The sequence below is a fragment of the Lissotriton vulgaris genome, chromosome 6, assembly GCF_964263255.1.
Source record: "Lissotriton vulgaris chromosome 6, aLisVul1.2, whole genome shotgun sequence".
NCBI lineage: Eukaryota > Metazoa > Chordata > Amphibia > Caudata > Salamandridae > Lissotriton > Lissotriton vulgaris.
This window is the reverse complement of record NC_141694.1, coordinates 881,408,075-881,426,933: the sequence shown is the minus strand read 5'-3', so window position 1 is coordinate 881,426,933 and position 18,859 is coordinate 881,408,075. Positions and strand designations below refer to the sequence as shown.

The window sequence follows — 18,859 nt, the reverse complement described above, 5'->3', positions numbered from 1 at the left end:
CCCATACATACGAGATGATTATAAGAAACAATCTGATGGAGACACCGGGTCGTCCAGTGCTCACGAGTCGAGTGCATCATATTCAGATCAGGATGAGTGGTCTAGTGATAATTCGAATAAGAGCTGGCATGGCAAACAACATAGACAAAGACGAGGGGGATATAATCAAGGATACCCTCCACAACCTTTCCCTGGAAAGGACGGTACCATCCTCCAGCATTCCAGGGACCCCCACAACAATTTTTAGGGATACTCTTCTACCAGCCCAACCAAAATCAACAATATTTTTTAGGACGGGCGGGAGGAGAGGCAGAAGAGGAAGATGGGGAAATCGAAATGTCCAATGGGAAGAAGACAAACAAATGAACACAAGGAGCCAGACAAAAGATCATGTGGCGGGACCGAGCTCCAGGTAGACTTGGTAGTTAAGCTCACTGAAGAGATACTAACAGCAACTGAACTGAAGGTATTGAATAGAGGACTCAGCTTTGTTCCAACTACACACATGGACAAGTTCAGAACACACTGTGAAACATCTGAGTAAAAGCATTTTTTGAGAAACAACTGCCACAAGAAAAAGATACAGGATATACAACACTACGGGAGAAGTCTAACTTTCAACCCCCATGTTTATTGATGCCACCTGAAATTCTGGCATTTGAACAATCAGTCAGAAAAGAAATTGAATTATTGGAGCCTAACTTTAATACAGTCAACAATCTGAGTACAAGTGAACGGAAAGCATTAGAATCTTTGAGCCAACGAAAAAACCTTATTATAAAACCAGCTGACAAGGGGGGAGCTATAGTTCTACTGAGTATGAATGCCTACAGATCTGCGCGTACTTCCCTTCTTTCTGATAGCCGACATTACAGGAAAATCCAGCGAGATCCCACCCAACGATTACAGAAGACAATCTCCCAGATAACTAAGAATGCATTTGAGAGTGAATGGATCTCTAAAAATGAGAAAGACTTCCTGAATAAAAAAGAGCCAAGAGTATACATTTTTTACACAATCCCGAAAATCCATAAGGGGAAAATTCCCCCACCGGGAAGACCCATTGTGTCCGGATTCGTTCATTATTAAAACCACTTTCACAATACGCAGATTTTTCTCCTACGACTTCTGGTGCCAGAAATAAGATCCTATGTCAAAGATACAAAACATCTTCTCAACATCCTGACAGATGTACAGTACGATCCATCAATGGAAACCATGCTTTGTCTAGATGTGGAAGCACTGTATACGAGTATTCCTCAAGAAGAAGGTATCCAGATTATTCAAACTATACTGGGCCAGACTGACTGGCCCTGGAATGCACCAGTGAGATTTATTATGGATCTGGTCAGGATTGCACTTACAGAAAACTTCTTCAGGTCTGTAGATGAGCTATATTTACAGGTACATGGTACTTCGATGGGCAGTGCATTTAACCCTAGTATTGCCTGTAGGAAGGTGGATATCTGACTATATGGTTACCCCAACTTTTTGCCTAGTGTTTAGCTGGTTTTTGACTTAGTTGTCCTGGGATCCTGCTAATCAGGGCACCAGGCTATCCGCTCTCTCTGTAAAATGGACTCCATGTACTTTAGGTACATCTCCAATTGGATGTTGGGTCACCTTGTGAGCCCCTGTATAGTGTACCATGGGTACCCAGGGCATAGGTGCATCCAAGGCCTACCAGGGGCTGCAGCATGTATTATGCCACCCCTGGCTGGCCATCCAAAGTGACACAACTGGCTGATCACTCAGCTGGGGCAAGGTCGTGTAATCATCCCTTGCTTAGGTATAGTATTCCTATACCTACCATTATATATAGACACATATATACCTATAAGTCACTCCTATGGCAGGCCTTGACAATCCTGAAGGCAGAGTGCTTGGTTTTATGTGAGATGGTGCTCTAGCATGAGCTGAGCCTGTCTGCAGCTTTCGGAACCATGTCCTTATAGCTGTTCTATGATATAGCCATACCATATACTCTTAAGTGCATTATAATCCTCGCGGTTAATGCTAACTTTGGTTTGGTTTTATCAAAACATGTTGTGTAAGGTGTCATACTCTTTGGAATACTACCCCCCCCCCCAGCCAGCCCTGGCTCCGGGGGTTGCATTCCACCCTTCTAGAGGGAGAAGACATGTAGTTGTAGCTTTACCCGGTTAAAGTTAAACAGAGCCTCAGCATCACGAAATGGATGCTGCTGCAACAGACACGAGTCTGACCTCCTGCTGCTGGACGAAACTCCGGCAGGGGAGGCCTGGACAATAGGTTTCCTGCCTTGGGAGGTGCTAGCACCTCCTCAGACAGGCTATAGTGTATTGGGGCAGGGAGGGTTGAATGAAATGAGACACTGCCTGGGGCACACAAGGTGCTCCATGCATAGCCCGGTTCAAACCAGTTGCTGGGGCACTCCAGCCCCAGCTCTGGCTCGAAACTGGACATAGGGAAAGGGGTGTAACCACCCCCTTCCCAGGTTCCACCCATAGGAGGGACCTAGCAGGTAATCCAACCCCTTAGATTGGTATAAAGCTAGGAGCTGTGTCTAGAGACATTAGATTATCCTGAACTGAAACTCTGAAACGAAACTCTGGACCTTTTACATTCTACTGCAACTAGAAGACTGAAGAATCTCCCTTGTGGTCAAGGAGTGACCACCCTGTGCAAACAGGCACCATCAGTGACTTGCCGGTTTGCTTTGTCGACGATCCCGCCGGAGCCCGAAGACTTAGCGACGCAGCCTCTGGACTTCCAGACTTCTCTGACCCCGGCCCACATCCACAGCAAAGCTGAGACCCATGGCGGACACGAGAGACTTGGGACCGGACTACCTGCAGTACCTGCTTTTTGCTAACTGTGCAGCTTCTGAGGCGTCCTGGAAGTTGTGCATTGGGACTTGAGAAGCCCCAACCCAAGCCGTAAGTGCACCGAAGCTCAGCCCACCACACTCCACGAGTGTCGCGTGGGGCCTGCGCCTGCATTTTTCCTCGACGCGTCTTCGCGGTTGCTAGCCCGTTGGCTAGTGGCCCTCCTGACAACATCCGTTTGAAACCACACTGCTTTCCTGGTTGCTCTGGGCTTGCTCCTGCTTTCCTGTAAAGGGGAAGCTCCTCAGACCTCCCTGGTCTGAACATGAAGCCGATCTTCCTTAATAATAATAATAATAATAATAACCAAGTTTGTAAAGCGTCTGGTTACACTAGAAACAGTGTGTCCCCGCGCTGTGTAGACTCAGATGGACCAGATTTTCTGGTAGAGAAAGGTGAACGGTGCTCCCAGATTATTTAGGGAAGAGGTGAGTTTTTAGTTTCAGCCTGAATCTCATCTCTGATGGCTCCATCCAGAGTTCCAGCGGCAGCGCGTTCCAGTACTTACTGGCCAAGTACCTAAAAGAGCGCCCCCCCATCCTTGCTCGATAGATGCGGGGAACTTGGAAGAGCATGCAGCCCAATGATCTTAGCTGACGTTTTGGCTGGTACAAGGACAGCAGGCTTTGGAGATAGACACGACCCTTGCCCTGTGCAATGCGGTGGGGTACGCAAAGAGTTTTGAACCTTATGCGTTCACGAACTGGAAGCCAATGAAGTTTAGCCAGAGCTCGGCTCCCAGAAGACTTTCTTGAAAGATTCAACGCCAGTCTTGCAGCCGCATTTTGTACACCTTGCAAACGGTGAAGCCCCTTTTGACTCAGGCCCACGTACAATGAGTTGCCGTAGTCAAGATGGGGGGTAACCAAAGTATGGATCAGGATTTTTCTACTGGTCGATGGAAGGAGGTCCAGCGTTTTGCGCAGGCATTTTAAGATGCCGTAGCATTTGCCTGCTACCCCTCTAGTATGGTGTTCTAAAGAGAGGTTAGTATCCAGTTTGACCCCCAGGTTCTTTACCTGCTCCAAATGACAAGGAGAGGGTCCTAATTCAGTAGGCCACCAGGCAGAGGACCAAATGGAGAGAGCTTTCCCCACCACAAGGAGTTCTGTTTTATTTGCGTTCAGGCGCAAGCAGTTATTGTTCATCCATACAGCCATTTTCCCCAGACATGCCGAGAAATTAGCTGCCGCCTCTTCAACGGGTTGGGAGAGTGTCACCACCAGTTGGGTATCATCCGCGTAGGACAATATCTCCACCCCGAACGCTTCTACTAGCTTGGCCAGGGGCTCCATATACAGATTGAATAAAGTTGGGCTCAATATAGAGCCCTGAGGAACCGCTTGTTTTAATGCTCGTACTTCCGATTTGTAGGGTGGACAGTAGACTTGGAATTTTCTGCCCGTGAGAAACGCCTTCACCCATTCGTAGGCCTTCCCTACAATCCCGGCCTCCCTGAGGCGGGAGAGCAGCATGGGGTGGGAGACGGTATCCAATGCCGCGCTGAGATCTAGTAACAACAGCGCGGCCGTCCGTCGTTCATCCACTCTCTCGCGTAACAGTTCGGTCGAGAAGAGCAATGCTGATTCCGTAGAATGGTGAGCTCTAAAACCCGATTGAGATGGGTGAAGGAGTTGGAAGTCCTCCATAAATTTCCCCAACTGTGCGTTTACAATTTTCTCCACCACTTTCCCGCAGAAGGGGAGGAGCGAGATGGGCCGGAGATTGTCCAGATGTTCTATGCCAAGGCTGGCTTTCTTTTTATTGGGGATAACCTGTGCTGTCTTCCAATCCTGAGGCACATAACAGGTCTTGAACGACAGCCCTGCCATATGACTAATATGGTTTATAAGGAGTTCTGTCTGACTCCTAAAAATCTAAGGTTGTGCACCGTCCTTAGGAGAGCCAGACTTAATACTCTGGACTATTTTCAACAACTCAGGGTTGATCGGAACTTCAAACTGGCAAAGGCAAGGCTTTCCTGTCAGACTCCCTTCCCTCCTTTGTTCCATGGAAGGTCCACTGGCTCCAATTACAAATGAGTTATAAATCGTTTCGACTTTTTGGACAAAGAAGTCCGCAATCATCTCGCAAGTCTCTCTCGAGTAAGTGTCAGGGGCTGATATCCTCTCCAGGGATGTAAGTTCCTTGTAGATACCAAAGAGCTCCTTAGTCGAGTTCTCTGCGGTCATAATTCTATTATTCAGGAAATCCCTTTTGGTTTTCCTAAGTAGCCGATGATATTCTTTCATACCATATTTATATACTTGTTTAGCTGTTTCCTCATAATTTTTCCGCCAGGCGCATTCTAAGCTTGTGCACCTAGATTTGGTCTCTTTTAACTCAGCGTTAAACCATACTGCTGACTTAGCGCCCCTAAGCGGGTCCTTGGTTGTCCATGGGGCTGTTTTGACAAGAGCTCCTATCATCCAGCTCTCATAGTCTTGCCAAGCCTCGTCCAGCTTGTCTCTCAATGGTGGACTACTTGTTCTCAAGGCAAGTTCTAGATCAACTTGTTTAAGTTTTCCCCATTGCCTACGTTTATGTGACCTCAGTTTGTCAACAGGAAATTTTTTGGGCAGGCCAGATATCACAAACTGGACCAAATGGTGGTCTGACCAGGTCAGCAACCTAGGGTGCTGAACCTCTATCCCCTCCCAATTTGCAAAGATTGGGTCTAGAAGGTGGCCCGCCTGGTGGGTCGGCAGCCGTGATTGCAGTTTAAGCTTGAGTAGCTCAAGGGAGGTTAATGTACTTAGGGCCTCCCTATTATCTTCTTCCTCTAAATGTAAATTAAGATCTCCTAAGATGAGGAGCCTGCTATAGCGCAGGGCCGGCTGCGTGATCACCTCCATTGGGTTCCCTACAAAAGCCGAGGGGGCCCCAGGTGGGCGGTATATCAGATAGCCATTAATGGACATATTCGGCCCGCATTTGATTGAAAAAGAGCCTGCTTCACAGTTTTTAATATTAGCTGCTTCTAAGGTGCATTTAAGCTCTAACTTGTGTACCAGAGCAATCCCAACCCCTAGGCTGCCTTTCCCGGTCCAGTCTAACCATTCCATATTCAGTTGGGAGTGCCTCCAGAATATCAGGTGCCGACTCTTTGTCTAACCAGGTTTCCGTAAAGAAGAGCACCTCTGGTTGATGGTCCGTAAGGAGGTCATATATTTCTAACTTGTGTTTCCTAAGGGAGCGGCAGTTAATCTGCATCATATTCATGGACTCTTTCTCATGCATATGCCAACCCTCGCCCCTAGGGTCAAATTGACAAGCCGCACAATACAGGGGCTGCCTATCCGCCTGCATAGCATGTAGGCAATTCGTCGCTATCGGCGGGCATAGTTGTTCTAGTCGTTCCTTGGAGTATACAATTCTGGCCTGGCACTCAGGAGGCGTTTGGGCAGGGGTTTGTGCCCCTGAACCCGTCCGGCCGCGGACGGGTGCAGACGGGCTTGCCTTTGGCGCGCCGCCGGCCAGGCTTTATTAAATGGTAGCAGGACGGTGAACGACTGGAGCGCTACCCCTCTTTCCAGGCAAGCCGGAAGTGTAGGTATTCCTCAACCCTCTGCAACAAACGAACAAACGCCCACAATGGGCGCGTCGGACCAGGGCGGGAGAAGTACAGAGTTACAGCAGTGCAAATGCAAGTATGCGTATTAAAAACAGAGTGAAAACAATTTAACTGATGGACACAGTGTAAAAGGTAAAAATTCAGTACAGGAACCCCCAATGCTCCCGCGCTACCTCTTAGAGCGTTATAGTGCAAGCGATAGTAAATAGTGCTCCTGTCTGTCCCTGCCACTGACAGACGGGTCTACACGTCGATGTTGCAGTCCTCCCCACCTTAAGTAGAGGCTGGATGGAGAACGACTGGAGCGCTACCCCTCTTTCCAGGCAAGCCGGAAGTGTAGGTATTCCTCAACCCTCCGCAACAAACGCCCACAATGGGCGCAGCGGACCAGGGCGGGAGAAGTACAGAGTTACAGCAGTGCAAATGCAAGTATGCGTATTAAAAACAGAGTGAAAACAATTTAACTGATGGACACAGTGTTAAAGTTAAAAATTCAGTACAGGAACCCCCAATGCTCCCGCGCTACCTCTTAGAGCGTTATAGTGCAAGCCGATAGTAAATAGTGCTCCTGTCTGTCCCTGCCACTGACAGACGGGTCTACACGTCGATGTTGCAGTCCTCCCCACCTTAAGTAGAGGCTAGATGGAGAACGACTGGAGCGCTACCCCTCTTTCCAGGCAAGCCGGAAGTGTAGGTATTCCTCAACCCTCCGCAACAAACGCCCACAATGGGCGCGGCGGACCAGGGCGGGAGAAGTACAGAGTTACAGCAGTGCAAATGCAAGTATGCGTATTAAAAACAGAGTGAAAACAATTTAACTGATGGACACAGTGTAAAAGTTAAAAATTCAGTACAGGAACCCCCAATGCTCCCGCGCTACCTCTTAGAGCGTTATAGTGCAAGCCGATAGTAAATAGTGCTCCTGTCTGTCCCTGCCACTGACAGACGGGTCTACACCTTCCTGCGTGGATTGCCTTTGCCAAGGCTTGTTGACTCCAATCCGGAAGCCAACACCGCCAACAGCAAGATCCTTCGTGGGACATTCCGTATCCAGCTCCTGGTCATCGTCGACGCCTCCTGGTCCACGTGGCTCAGAGACAAACTTCACTTCTTCGCCTGTTTGCATCTCGACATCGCCTGGTTCCTTCCTGGTCACTGGCTGGTGACCCAGACTCTGTCCCCTCTGCTTTCAGGTTCTTCACTGCTCCAATTCACCCTTGGATCCACCCGGACATCTTCCACCTGGTCGCCTGCAGCATCTTTGTGCAGCTCTCCATAGGATTTTATGGCGAAACCCGACACGAAAGAACACCTATGCACCCGGCTTCCCTGGGTGAGGTAACTCGAGTACTCCGGTGCTCCCGTGGGTAATAACTATCCAAGTGTCCTAGTTTAACTGGGTTTTCCCATAGTCCATCCGGAAGTGCCCGAAATCAACTACTTGTTCCCATTGAAAGTCTATGAGAACCCACGTGTGTGTGTTTAGACACTGCACACGCATCCTGAGGGACTCCTACTTCCTAACCTTTGGTTGTTCAGTGTAGCCCCAGCGATTTCCTAGGCCTACTCACCTTTCCTGAAGTGGTTCTTATACCACTTACTTAGTATATGGTTCGTGAGGCCCCTAGGGCAGAATTGTATTTGTGCAATTTATAGTATTCTTATTGAGTAACTTGTGTTGTATCTCAAACTCTGACCTCATAAAGAGTGCAGAGGGGTTGTGTTAGTAATAAATACATATATATTTTATATATACCTTGTGTGGTGTCCTTTCATTTGGTATTCAAGGGGTTATTATGGGTAAAACAATTGGCTTCACATGCTCTCTGAAGGTTTAGCCTAAGACTGCTTTGTCCATGCTACCACTAGGATCGCTGATCTAGAAGGTTGCCTTAACAAACATCACCATAAGGGTTGTTTGGACTGATACAGGGTGCCCACTAGAATAGCGGACATCACATATCAGGCCAACTTCTCATATTGCCTGTCTCTATATGGGAAGAACATATATGGAATAACAACCCATTTGCTGACAGAGTGCGAAAATGGCTACGATATATAGACAACATTTTTGTCATCTGGCATGGAGACGATAACAGTATAAGAGACTTCATGACATGGATCAACAACATCAATCCTTTTCTGAAGTTCATCAGTATGAATAACAACATGACGGTATCATTTTTGGACATTAACATCATGGCCGTAAATGGTAAACAGTAGAGATCACTATATAAGAAACCAACAGACCGTAATAGCCTTTTACATTTCAACAGTGCACATCCCCGCTCTTTAAGAAAAAACCTTCTGATAGGTCAATACCTAAGGATACGAAGGAACTGCTCCAATCTACAGGACTACCACAATGAAGCAAAGATTCTTACAACTAAATTATCAGAAAAAGGTTATCCCAAGAAAGTGATTGAGCAAGCATAAAAGAGGACAAGAAATAGACCTTGAGAAGCACTATTACAAACAAATGTTAAAGAAGCAAACACAGCTATTATCTGTGTGACTACGTATAACTCATCTTCCAACTCTATTTAGAGAATCATCCAGAACAATTGGCGGATCCTGACATCGAACAGTTTGAATTTTGAAAAACCAATATTTTCATTTCGAAAAAACAAAAGCATCAGGAATAGACTAATCCACACAGACAACTGAGAATCTGTAAACGACACACAACTGACATTATGGAACAGCTCACCGGTGAAAAGCCACTTCCCCTGTGGAAACTGTGTGGTGTGCCCTTTTACAAAACATACAAAAGACATTGCCCTGGGCATCAGAGAGAGGTGGGAACAGAGACACCATACTAATTGTAATACTAACAATGTGGTTTATGTGATTACATGCCCGTGCAAACTCAAATATGTTGGAATGACTTCACATAAGATTAAACTCCGTATCGGGGAACACAGGAGTACAATCAGACGTGGAGTAGTCGCAACGAAACTGACAGCACATTATGGTGAATACCGTCATAGTGATAAAGACCTGGAGAGGACAGTAATTGAAAAGGTGAATGAAGGCTCTAATATCACTAAAAGACTCCTTGAGCGGGAACAGAGATGGGTGTACAGATTGGGTACTGATAAACAGGGTTTGAACGACTCAATACCTTGGAACGCCCTGGGATAAGTATATCTGGATATATCGATTGATTATCTGATTGGGTCACAATGCATTTTTGTAAGTGGTAAAACAATGTATGTAGCGGATATATATGAGACACTTTTTCGCTAAAATGTTGGACGATGAATAGAACACGGTATGAACCTGTACAAGTTAGCCTGTTTTTACCCTGGTGGCACATTGAGCTGTGAATATTATGGTATTTTATATCAGGCAACATCGAGATACGATGATAACATCTTTTTGGAAAAAAATCCATTCTGAATTGGTTTTTAGACCTGAGCACAAGGTATGTTCAGTTGGGCATACAGTGGTTTGGTTTTTAGTATGGCAGACATTGATTACAATGGTGAGATTTGGAACACTAACTCCCAGCTCCCCTCCTGTCTACTAGCTCCGAGTCCACCAAAAGTGAGCATCATCCTTCCGGCCTCAGCTTAACTACCAGCAGTCCCTGAATACTAAAAGCATATAGGACGCATTAATGATTGTGTTCGATATTGTATGCTCAATTTAGCATGTTGTTTTTTATAAATGACAATTTGAAAAAGTTTATTGAGCGGGCAGACATGAACTACATTACGGAAGTGACGTTATCCTATGAGCGTCCATGTTCCCGGCTTCCGCCCAGCTACCGGCATTCCCTGCCGATTATAAGTATTTAGGGCGTAATTTCCCTGGTTGTTTTCCATATAGGATGCTCAACTCAGCACACCTTTTTTGGAATTTTTTTGTTTGGCAGATACAAACTATATTAGCGGGGCTTAGAACTACAACTCCTGACTCCCCGAACCAGAAGTGGCGTTATCCTTTGAGCATGTCCTGTCCAGCTTCCGCCCTGCTACCAGCATTCTCTGATGATGAAATGGTATTTAGGGCGCATTTGAACAACATCCTAGTGCGAGAGCCGGGGAGCAGAGATTGGACTTAGGTGTACCGCTGGGCAGCACATGTAAATCAGTAAGTGGGGAACGCTGAACTTATGAGTGTCTTTATGGGGGTAAGTCTCTCTTCGAGATTCTAATCAGAACAGCATCCTTTAGTCTTTGTTCTTGCCCATTGCGAGCAGCATATGACCTCATACCCACTCTCTCTCCCTGAGATACGCGTATTCCCCCAAGTTGGGAAAGATGAAACCGGATTTGTATGAATGTGAATTCCATGCATGATATCTATTGCATATGAAATAATGCTGCCTGTAAATGAATGTGTGGAGACTACATCTAATAACAACAGAGGGTGGTTTCTGGAATGTAAAAAGTCGATGACCAACTGAAATACTCCTGACTGGGGGACGATTTTGTCACTAACACAGTGGTGACTTTGATAATGCTGATGGTGGTTCAACAAGAGTTTTTCTCATTTAAAATATCAGTTTTGTTACAGCGTGAAATTATGCACAACATCCAAGTTGGGTGTTCTGAATGAATTCAATTCACAATGGCTCAAATGGTTGATATAATAATAAGATTGACCGTGCACGGGTTTGAGTAGTGCACACTAGCATGGATTGAAGTGGCACCTTAAGACTACAGTTGAAATTCGATGTTTAGTCTTTTTTCTGTTTCTTTCGCTCCTGTTTTTCTATTTTTTCTCCCAATAGGTGGAATTTTTCTAACACAGAAGGACGGAGGATAAGTTTCCTCCTTACTGTGAGACATGTTTTTTAAAGAAAAATTCATGTGAGTAACATCGACAATTTTGGTGTTCGTGAAGGGAACAGCTATCTGTACCTTCAAAAAATTTGAAGTATAGGTCAACATCATAATTCTTTTTTAATAAAAACCAGGGAGGGAACACTCTTTTTGAGCCCTGACGAAGGCCCTTGACCATTTTTGGTTAATTTTAAGTGGGCTGAAACATGTTGGCTAACCCCGAGGGTCCCAAGAGACCCAATTTTTCTATTTTTTTCATATCCATTGCATCCCGTGAATAAAGGTATACCTGGGGAAGCAATAGGATTTTTAATCTTTAAAACCCCCCTGATCTATATCTCCTAAGAGCTCCCTGAAAGACGGTCGAGCCCACCCAGACCTTTAGGAGGAACCGGATGAGGAAGCATGACACCAATAGGGTGGGTGAGGGTTAATTAAGAAAATTAATTTTTTCCTTCCCGCGATAGCAGAATGCACCAACAACAAGAGAATTGGAAGCTTGTAGAGCCATTCTGGGTCTGGATACAATAGTGTGATATGTGGCTTTTATAAAGACATTCACATTCACATTCATATCATTGGTCCAGGAAGATCAAGAAGCAAAGTACTTACTCTGGAAACTGTTCAGAAGGCTGTAGAAAGTGAGATTGGAGACCTCAGTCAAACTTTGTGTGCCATTTGCCATTCACACACTCACAAACTGCACACAGTCCCCACCATTTTAATTTATCAGAGTATATTCCTAAAGTCCAACCTTAAAGGCAGCATGAATTCGGGACGACTCCAAACCAGTACTCCTGCATACACTGGCACTAGTCTATGAAAGAGCCTGCTTTGCTATCTATTGCTGTCATTGGCCTTCGATCTGACAGCATGAAATATCTTGTCTGATTAACATGTAAGATACTGTGTTTTTATATTCAACATTATCATTTGTGACTAGAGGTATATAGATAATTTAGATAAAAATATGGGTAAAATTAGACGTTAACAAATAGATGTGGGCTGTTACAAACCTACGTACACTTCTTGTACCTCATACACATTGATAACATTATGGAATTCAAACTGCTCTGGTGCCCGTACCAGAAACCCTCTTCCAACCTTAAGCTACTCTTATGATTGGTACAGAACATCTTGTTGGTTTTGTTATTCCTTCACATTCTGACATTTCCTGTTCTCAAAATCAATAATATAATAATCGCAAGAGTAACTTTAGTTTATGTAGCACTGCAGATCGCACATGTGCAGTTTTTAAGCACAGTTAAATAAGAGTCCAAAGTATTTCTGACACTGGGTCTTCTGCTTTCAACATAAAAAAAAAAATATGTACACATTTTTGCAGATGCTGAATTGCAGATTCTCACCATGTGATCCAGATTTGCCCAACTATGGTTGAGTTCCCGAAGAGTACTGAGGACGCTAGCTGAGGCCCTTTCTTTCTTGTTCTGAATAAGAGAAATGCCACTCTGCTCAACCTTCTCCAGTTCTTTTTCTTTAGCTTTTATCATCTCATCCAACTCCTGAACAGTGCAAAAACAAATAAATATGCAAATTTATTTAATACAGATCAATCCTGTCAGTGTCAGATCATTTAACAGAGAACAATGACTGTTGCAAAGTAGTAACCGAAGGACCAAATAAGGACAATATGATTCAATTTGACTTCGACTCCAAACATGCTAATTATTCGAGAATGGTAGGTCTGAAAAAGCCTTGTGAAATCCCTTATTCTTTGAGTAACCACCAGAAGGATAATTTTTTCTTAAATATATTTCATTTGTTTTCTGTAACATATTTAAGACTTGAAAGAGAGTAGATAGGGGAGTTTCCCCAAACAGATTAGACCATGTTAATTATGATATCAGAATCAAGTTCAAAGTATACAAATTTGCGACAATATATAAGGAAGATATAGCACAATGTCCTAGAGAGGAGAGGAGCTACTTCAATGGCAGCACAATTGGAGTTAATTCCTAGCACTCTTTGGTGAAGCAGGGCCCAAAGGTGTGCTGAGCTTCGTAGGTAAGGGGTGCAATCTACTGATCCTGCATTTCCGCACTGCCTGCCAGTGGGTTCTCATATATATGGTATTAGGTCTTCATCATCGCTTGGATCTATAAGCTCTCGGACAGTTGACAGGTACTCCTCCCACACCAGCATGTGGTCATTTGCCCAGCACCCTGTAGCTATCTCTGTGGACCGCCTCTAACTCAATGTTGGCCCAGCATTTGAATAGCTCAACCTATTGTTGAATGCAAGGGCCTCTCAGGGATCTCAAAGATGTGGCAATGCCACTTTATGCTATTGGTAGCCACAGTTTTATGAACCTATTGCCCATTTTTCTCCTTTTGCATGCAGCTCTTGGGGCTAAACAAAGCTGCACAGCCTGTTGCATTCTCTAAGGTTAGTGTGACAGTATCTTAATAGTTGACCAAGTTTGTACAGGCCCATGTCATATGATAAAAAATTGAGTTCTCTGCACCACATTTAAGGTGATGGTTGTTTATATGATGGTAGGTCCGTCCCTGGCTCCTTGGGGCAAGTTAAGGTCTCTGTAGGAAGTAGAAGTGTTGCAGCTGGAATATAGCATTTCTAGAGACCCCGGCTGGGGTGTTCTAAGGCAGCTGTCCATTCCTTATTATTAAAGTCTAGTACCAGGTCCTGTGCCAACATGTCTCTGAGCATGTTTAAGTTCCCGTCTAAGTTGTTATACCAGTATAAATACAGCTTGTTAACAGCCTTGGGCCCAACACCAATATAGTGGTGAGTCTATGGCTACGTTCTGATTTGGTGGTTTCTGTTGGACTCTAAAACGTATGCAGGGTTCCCACCAGACTTCCATATGTCAAGAAGATTCCAGGGGGACCCCGTATGCCTCCAATAGTCCCCCAAATGTTTTCAGGTGGCTGTTTCCATATAAACACCCTATTCTGTTTAGCTTATAGTGCACCCAGTCTTGTGTCTTGACATTACTCCTGCCCTTAAACATTCTTAGTGGGTTATCTGGTAAATATCTTAGGGCATCATAAAGAATACAGTGATACCCCCTCCAACACCTTGCTATGCTTGCTACCAGGATAGGCAAATCCCTCTCCTTATTTTTGGTCAGCGACAAAAGAAGCTTTGGTGCCGCCTTCAGATTTTTATAAGGTCACGCTCATGTCATCTTATCTATGGCTGTGTGCTAGATATCTCACAGCCCACTGGAATTGGGCAGCCACTTGATAATAATCAAAGTTAGGGATCTCTAGTTCTGCCTGAGATGTGGAGAGCTGCAAGGTACTCATTGCAACTCACCTCCTTTCCATGTCCCAAATGAAGGAAGTCAATTGGGAGTTTAGCTCACTGAAGTGTTTTTGGCGTCAGTCAGTCAAAAATCTTTATTCGGCTGTGTGCCAGCCATAAAAGAAAACATCATAAAAACATTTCATAGAATAAGACACAGACAATTCATAATAAAATATAATGCAAACAATTAGTGATAAATCCATAGCGATAATGGTTACAAGTAACCAGATGCCAATCTTTTACAGGGAACCATTTGCTGAGAGTTATAATGCCTGGATGAAACAGCATTTCAATCTGATTAACATCAAACATAGAGAAGACATTGGTATACAAATTCCATATGAATATTAACTGCACTTTCTAAAATTAAACAATATCATATTATATATCCTCACAAGAAGTCTTAAATCATAGTCATGATGATATAGTCAGTGTACAAGATGATCATTTTCCAACAATATTCCGTTGCTAAACAGCTGTGGAAATATACTTATACACCATTAAATAAATGAATTTGTCAATTAGCAGATGGAGATAATGTAACACAGCCAGACACTTTCAAATGTTTAAAAATCGTAAAAGCGATTTCAAAAGGGCACATCTCAATTCTGTATGAAGTTTACAAAAAAACATAAAATGCAACGTGCACTGAACTGACTTTGAGTCGCATGGGCACAGTTCCAAGTTAGCATCACAATGTGCATCATGTGGGTATGAAACCAGTAAGCAGGAAGTATCCATCCTAAATCTTAACAGATAAAACATTTTAGTGTGACTAAAATAAAAGGAGAGTATGGCGCAATGCCTGGTGTACAAATTAATAATGAATGGTCAGCGACCCCTTTTTTTACCCCTGTCCAAGTTATCTCTAACCGAATACAAGTAGGTTAGGAATTATTTTTTCAGCCTGGCTCTCGATATTTTAACTATATTACCAGGACTTTCGAGGCAGTCTGGCAGTCCCAATTTCTCAAACTGATCACTAAAGTAAGAATTCACTGGATTTTTTTAAAATGGTCGGGTTTTAAACAATATAGAACAATCGCTCGATTCAAGACTGCTTCTTCTTTTACCCAGATGTTATACCATAGCAATAAAGGAGCTAATTGTATGCGAAATGACAATGGGGTCACACCCAGTTCACAATGGCAAATGGTGGCATACTGTCAGAAGTCGTTTCATAAACATGTTCTCTGCCCTCTGTAGGCCCTTGATATTACTGGAGCCCCAGACTCCAGCGCCATACAGAGTAACAACACATGTGCGGGTTTTATAGATATCAGTAATCGCTTTGAATCGCATGGAGCCTAATTTTTTAGTGAATCTAAAGATGGCCTACACATTTTTGTTGAAGCCCCTAATTTTGGCCTCAACTAATTGTTGCCAAGAACTTTAAATAAGAAAACGTCGACTCATAGGACACTTTTTCATTCGTTATATAGCATGTCTTTAAAACCTTAGGGGATTTACCCACCACCATAATGTGTGACTTTGCTACATTTGTTTTTAGGCCAAGATCGTTCATGAAGCTATTAAAACTATTTAGGAGCCTCTGCAGCCCCATCCCGTTCTGGATATCAATACGCAGTTGTCCGCATATAGCAGTGCTGGTAGTGGCCTGCGACCTACCAGCGGCGCATTCACATTTCCTCTCTTGATTTGGCTTTCTAAGTCATTTATATATAAGCCAAATAAAAAAGGGAGTAAGGACACAGCCCTGGCGTACCCCACAATCCGTCCTTAGCGGAGCAGTAAGTTGGCCACCTGCTCCATATAGTACCCTCCCCTTCACTTCCGGATGCATAGCTGCCAGGAAATGCACAATGGGCGGATCAATGCCCATGGTCAACATTTTCTCCCAGAGTCTTCCTCTCTGCACCCAGTCAAAGGCAGACGTCAAGTCCTTGAATCCAAGATATAGAGCTCCAGGCTTGGCTAAGGTATATTTACCTATAACCAGGTGCAGATTGAGGCACTGTTCAACCGTGCCCAGGCTACTCCTGAAAACATACTGGATGTCAGAAAAGCACCCACTTTCTGACACCCAGTCCTCCAGTCTTTCAGTTTTTTTGGTGTAATTTATAAGGCAGGTTAGTGTAGTGGTACAGAAGCCTGGACCATCATTTTTGTGAGGGCCACCCTCCCCAGCACTACCAAGGGCAGTTTCTTCCAGAACTCAATGCTACTCCTATTGCTTTACCCACTTTGGCCTCTATTCCATCTAGCGGATTCCGGAATACTTGTATACCTAAGTATGAAAGAGTGTGACGCTCAGCTCAAGTGTTCACCCCAGGTTTCAGTTGGCATGTCCATGTCCTCTGGCCTAATGGGGAACATACAAGAGTTCTCCCCTTGAACACAGTAGTCCCCATAATATATCTTTCAAATCGGTGAGGGCATTTTCCATATATCATGATATTGTGTAATATATTCTGCCACCCTCAGCTACAGTAAGTTGCCCTCCGTGAAAAATCAGGATGCTAGAGGTTCCATTCCCACAGCAAGCAATGAAGGTGAAAGAGGACAGCCCTGTCTCACTCACAAATGGATCCTTCCATTTCATAACTCTATCTACTTGATCAGCATTCAAGATTTTGGTCCATCTGAATAAGAAATTAGGGAGTACAATTTTTCTGATAACAGCATATGGTTAGGGTGTCAGCTGAGCATGTCAAAGGTCGTTTGCAGGTCTGTGGGCAGCACCACTGGTGTAATGTTGCTGTCCAAGAGAAAGTCGAGGATATGGAAGAGACTTTGTATACTGGGGGATGTGCTTTGGCCAGGAATGAAGCCACTTTGGTACCGGTGTACCAGGCCCGGCAGTACACTCAGGAAACGAGTAGCAATCATCTTCCTAATAATTTTGTAATCAACATTTATTATTGAGAGGCCAGAAATCTCCAGCACCCCAAGTCCCTGGCCCAATTCGGGGAGAAGGATCAGAAGCACCTCCTTTAGGGAGGGTGGCAGTCACCACGATTCATATATTTTGTTACAGAGTGCTAGTAGTCTGGGTGGCAGCTTTGCCAGGGAAGATCTTGTCAAATTCAGTGGACAGCCTGACGGGGACTATGGATTTAGATGTAGCCAAGTGTATTATTGCACCCCTTATTTAGGGACGCCCTTATCGCTACTATATCCACAGATTAGGTGAGTGAGATGAATTGTGTTGAGGTATAAAGCCAATTCATTTGATAGTGAGTCATTAAATTCCCTGTGGCCCACATTGGAGGCAAATAAACTGGCCAAGAGGACTTCTGTTTGGTCTAGTTTGCCCAGAGGAAAGTCATAGAGGCACTCAGGGTCCATGATCAGTTGTGTGAATTGGAATGGTATGTTTGGTTTCCTCAAATCAGTGCTTCCCTGGAAAAAATGGAATACGTTGCTCTAAATAGTTGTTTCCTCTAACGCCTTCTGAGTTTAGTATGTTCACCTGATGTTATGTGTGTCTCGTGTAAGAGGACTTTAACTATGCTCCTCCAGCGTAAATGAGCACAAATTAAATCAAGGGTTTGAAGGGCCCTCTCTGCTACCAAGTCTGGCTGAGGAAAAAACACAGATAGCTCAAGGATCTTGTTGAAGTGGAAAGGGAACACCACTTGGGAGTAATATTAGGGTTAGTACTGAGGACAACCATGTCGTTATGAACTTGGAAGGGAAGAAAGGCTCCTCTAAGTAAAGGCCTGAGCTCGCTAACACATTTTAAGGATGTAAGAGCGACAAGGAAGGTGACATTCTAGGAGAGGACTTGTAAACGGCATCATTGTAGTGGTTCAAAAACAGGACCCATGAGCCTAGGAAGGTCAACATTAACATTCCACATGGGGGCTGGGGGAACAATGGGTGGGATAACTCGGCTGAGTCCTTCCATGAAAGCCTTGATGACAAGATTTTGCATAAAATAGTGCTCACTGATCTGCATGCAGGCTGCAATAGAGGCTAAGTGAAGGTGTATGCAAGTGTAAGCTAGACCTGACGTTTTCAAGTGAAAGAGTTAACAGATAATATACTGAACTGAAGTTTAAGAGGGTCCAGGTGCATTGAAATGCAGTAATGGACAAACCCTTTCCACTTGGCAGCACAACAGGCTCGTGTAGTGGGCCTGCATGCTTCCTTTATGATGGCCATGCATTATTGAGGAAGATTGAGATAATGAAACTCTAGGATCTCAGGAGCCAAATTGCTAGATTGATTTGCCTGGGGTTAGAGTTTATTTCTGCCTTGGTTGTGAGTGAGAAGGTTCAGCTTGTAGGGAAACTTCTGATGGACAACAATGGACTGTTCAAGGAGGATCAATAATCAGTGTTGTCTGGCCCACATGGGAGCAACCAGGA

The 18,859-nt window shown here is 44.4% G+C and overlaps 1 protein-coding gene across 1 annotated transcript in view; it reads right to left on the bottom strand.

The window, feature by feature from the left end:
• SYNE1 (spectrin repeat containing nuclear envelope protein 1) overlaps nt 1–18,859 on the bottom strand; it is a 2,319,318-nt gene that overhangs the window by 484,553 nt on the left and 1,815,906 nt on the right. The window contains exon 117 of the mRNA XM_086926873.1: nt 12,602–12,757. Coding sequence (XP_086782999.1) covers nt 12,602–12,757 — 156 coding nt within the window. The remainder of the gene's footprint in view (nt 1–12,601; nt 12,758–18,859) is intronic.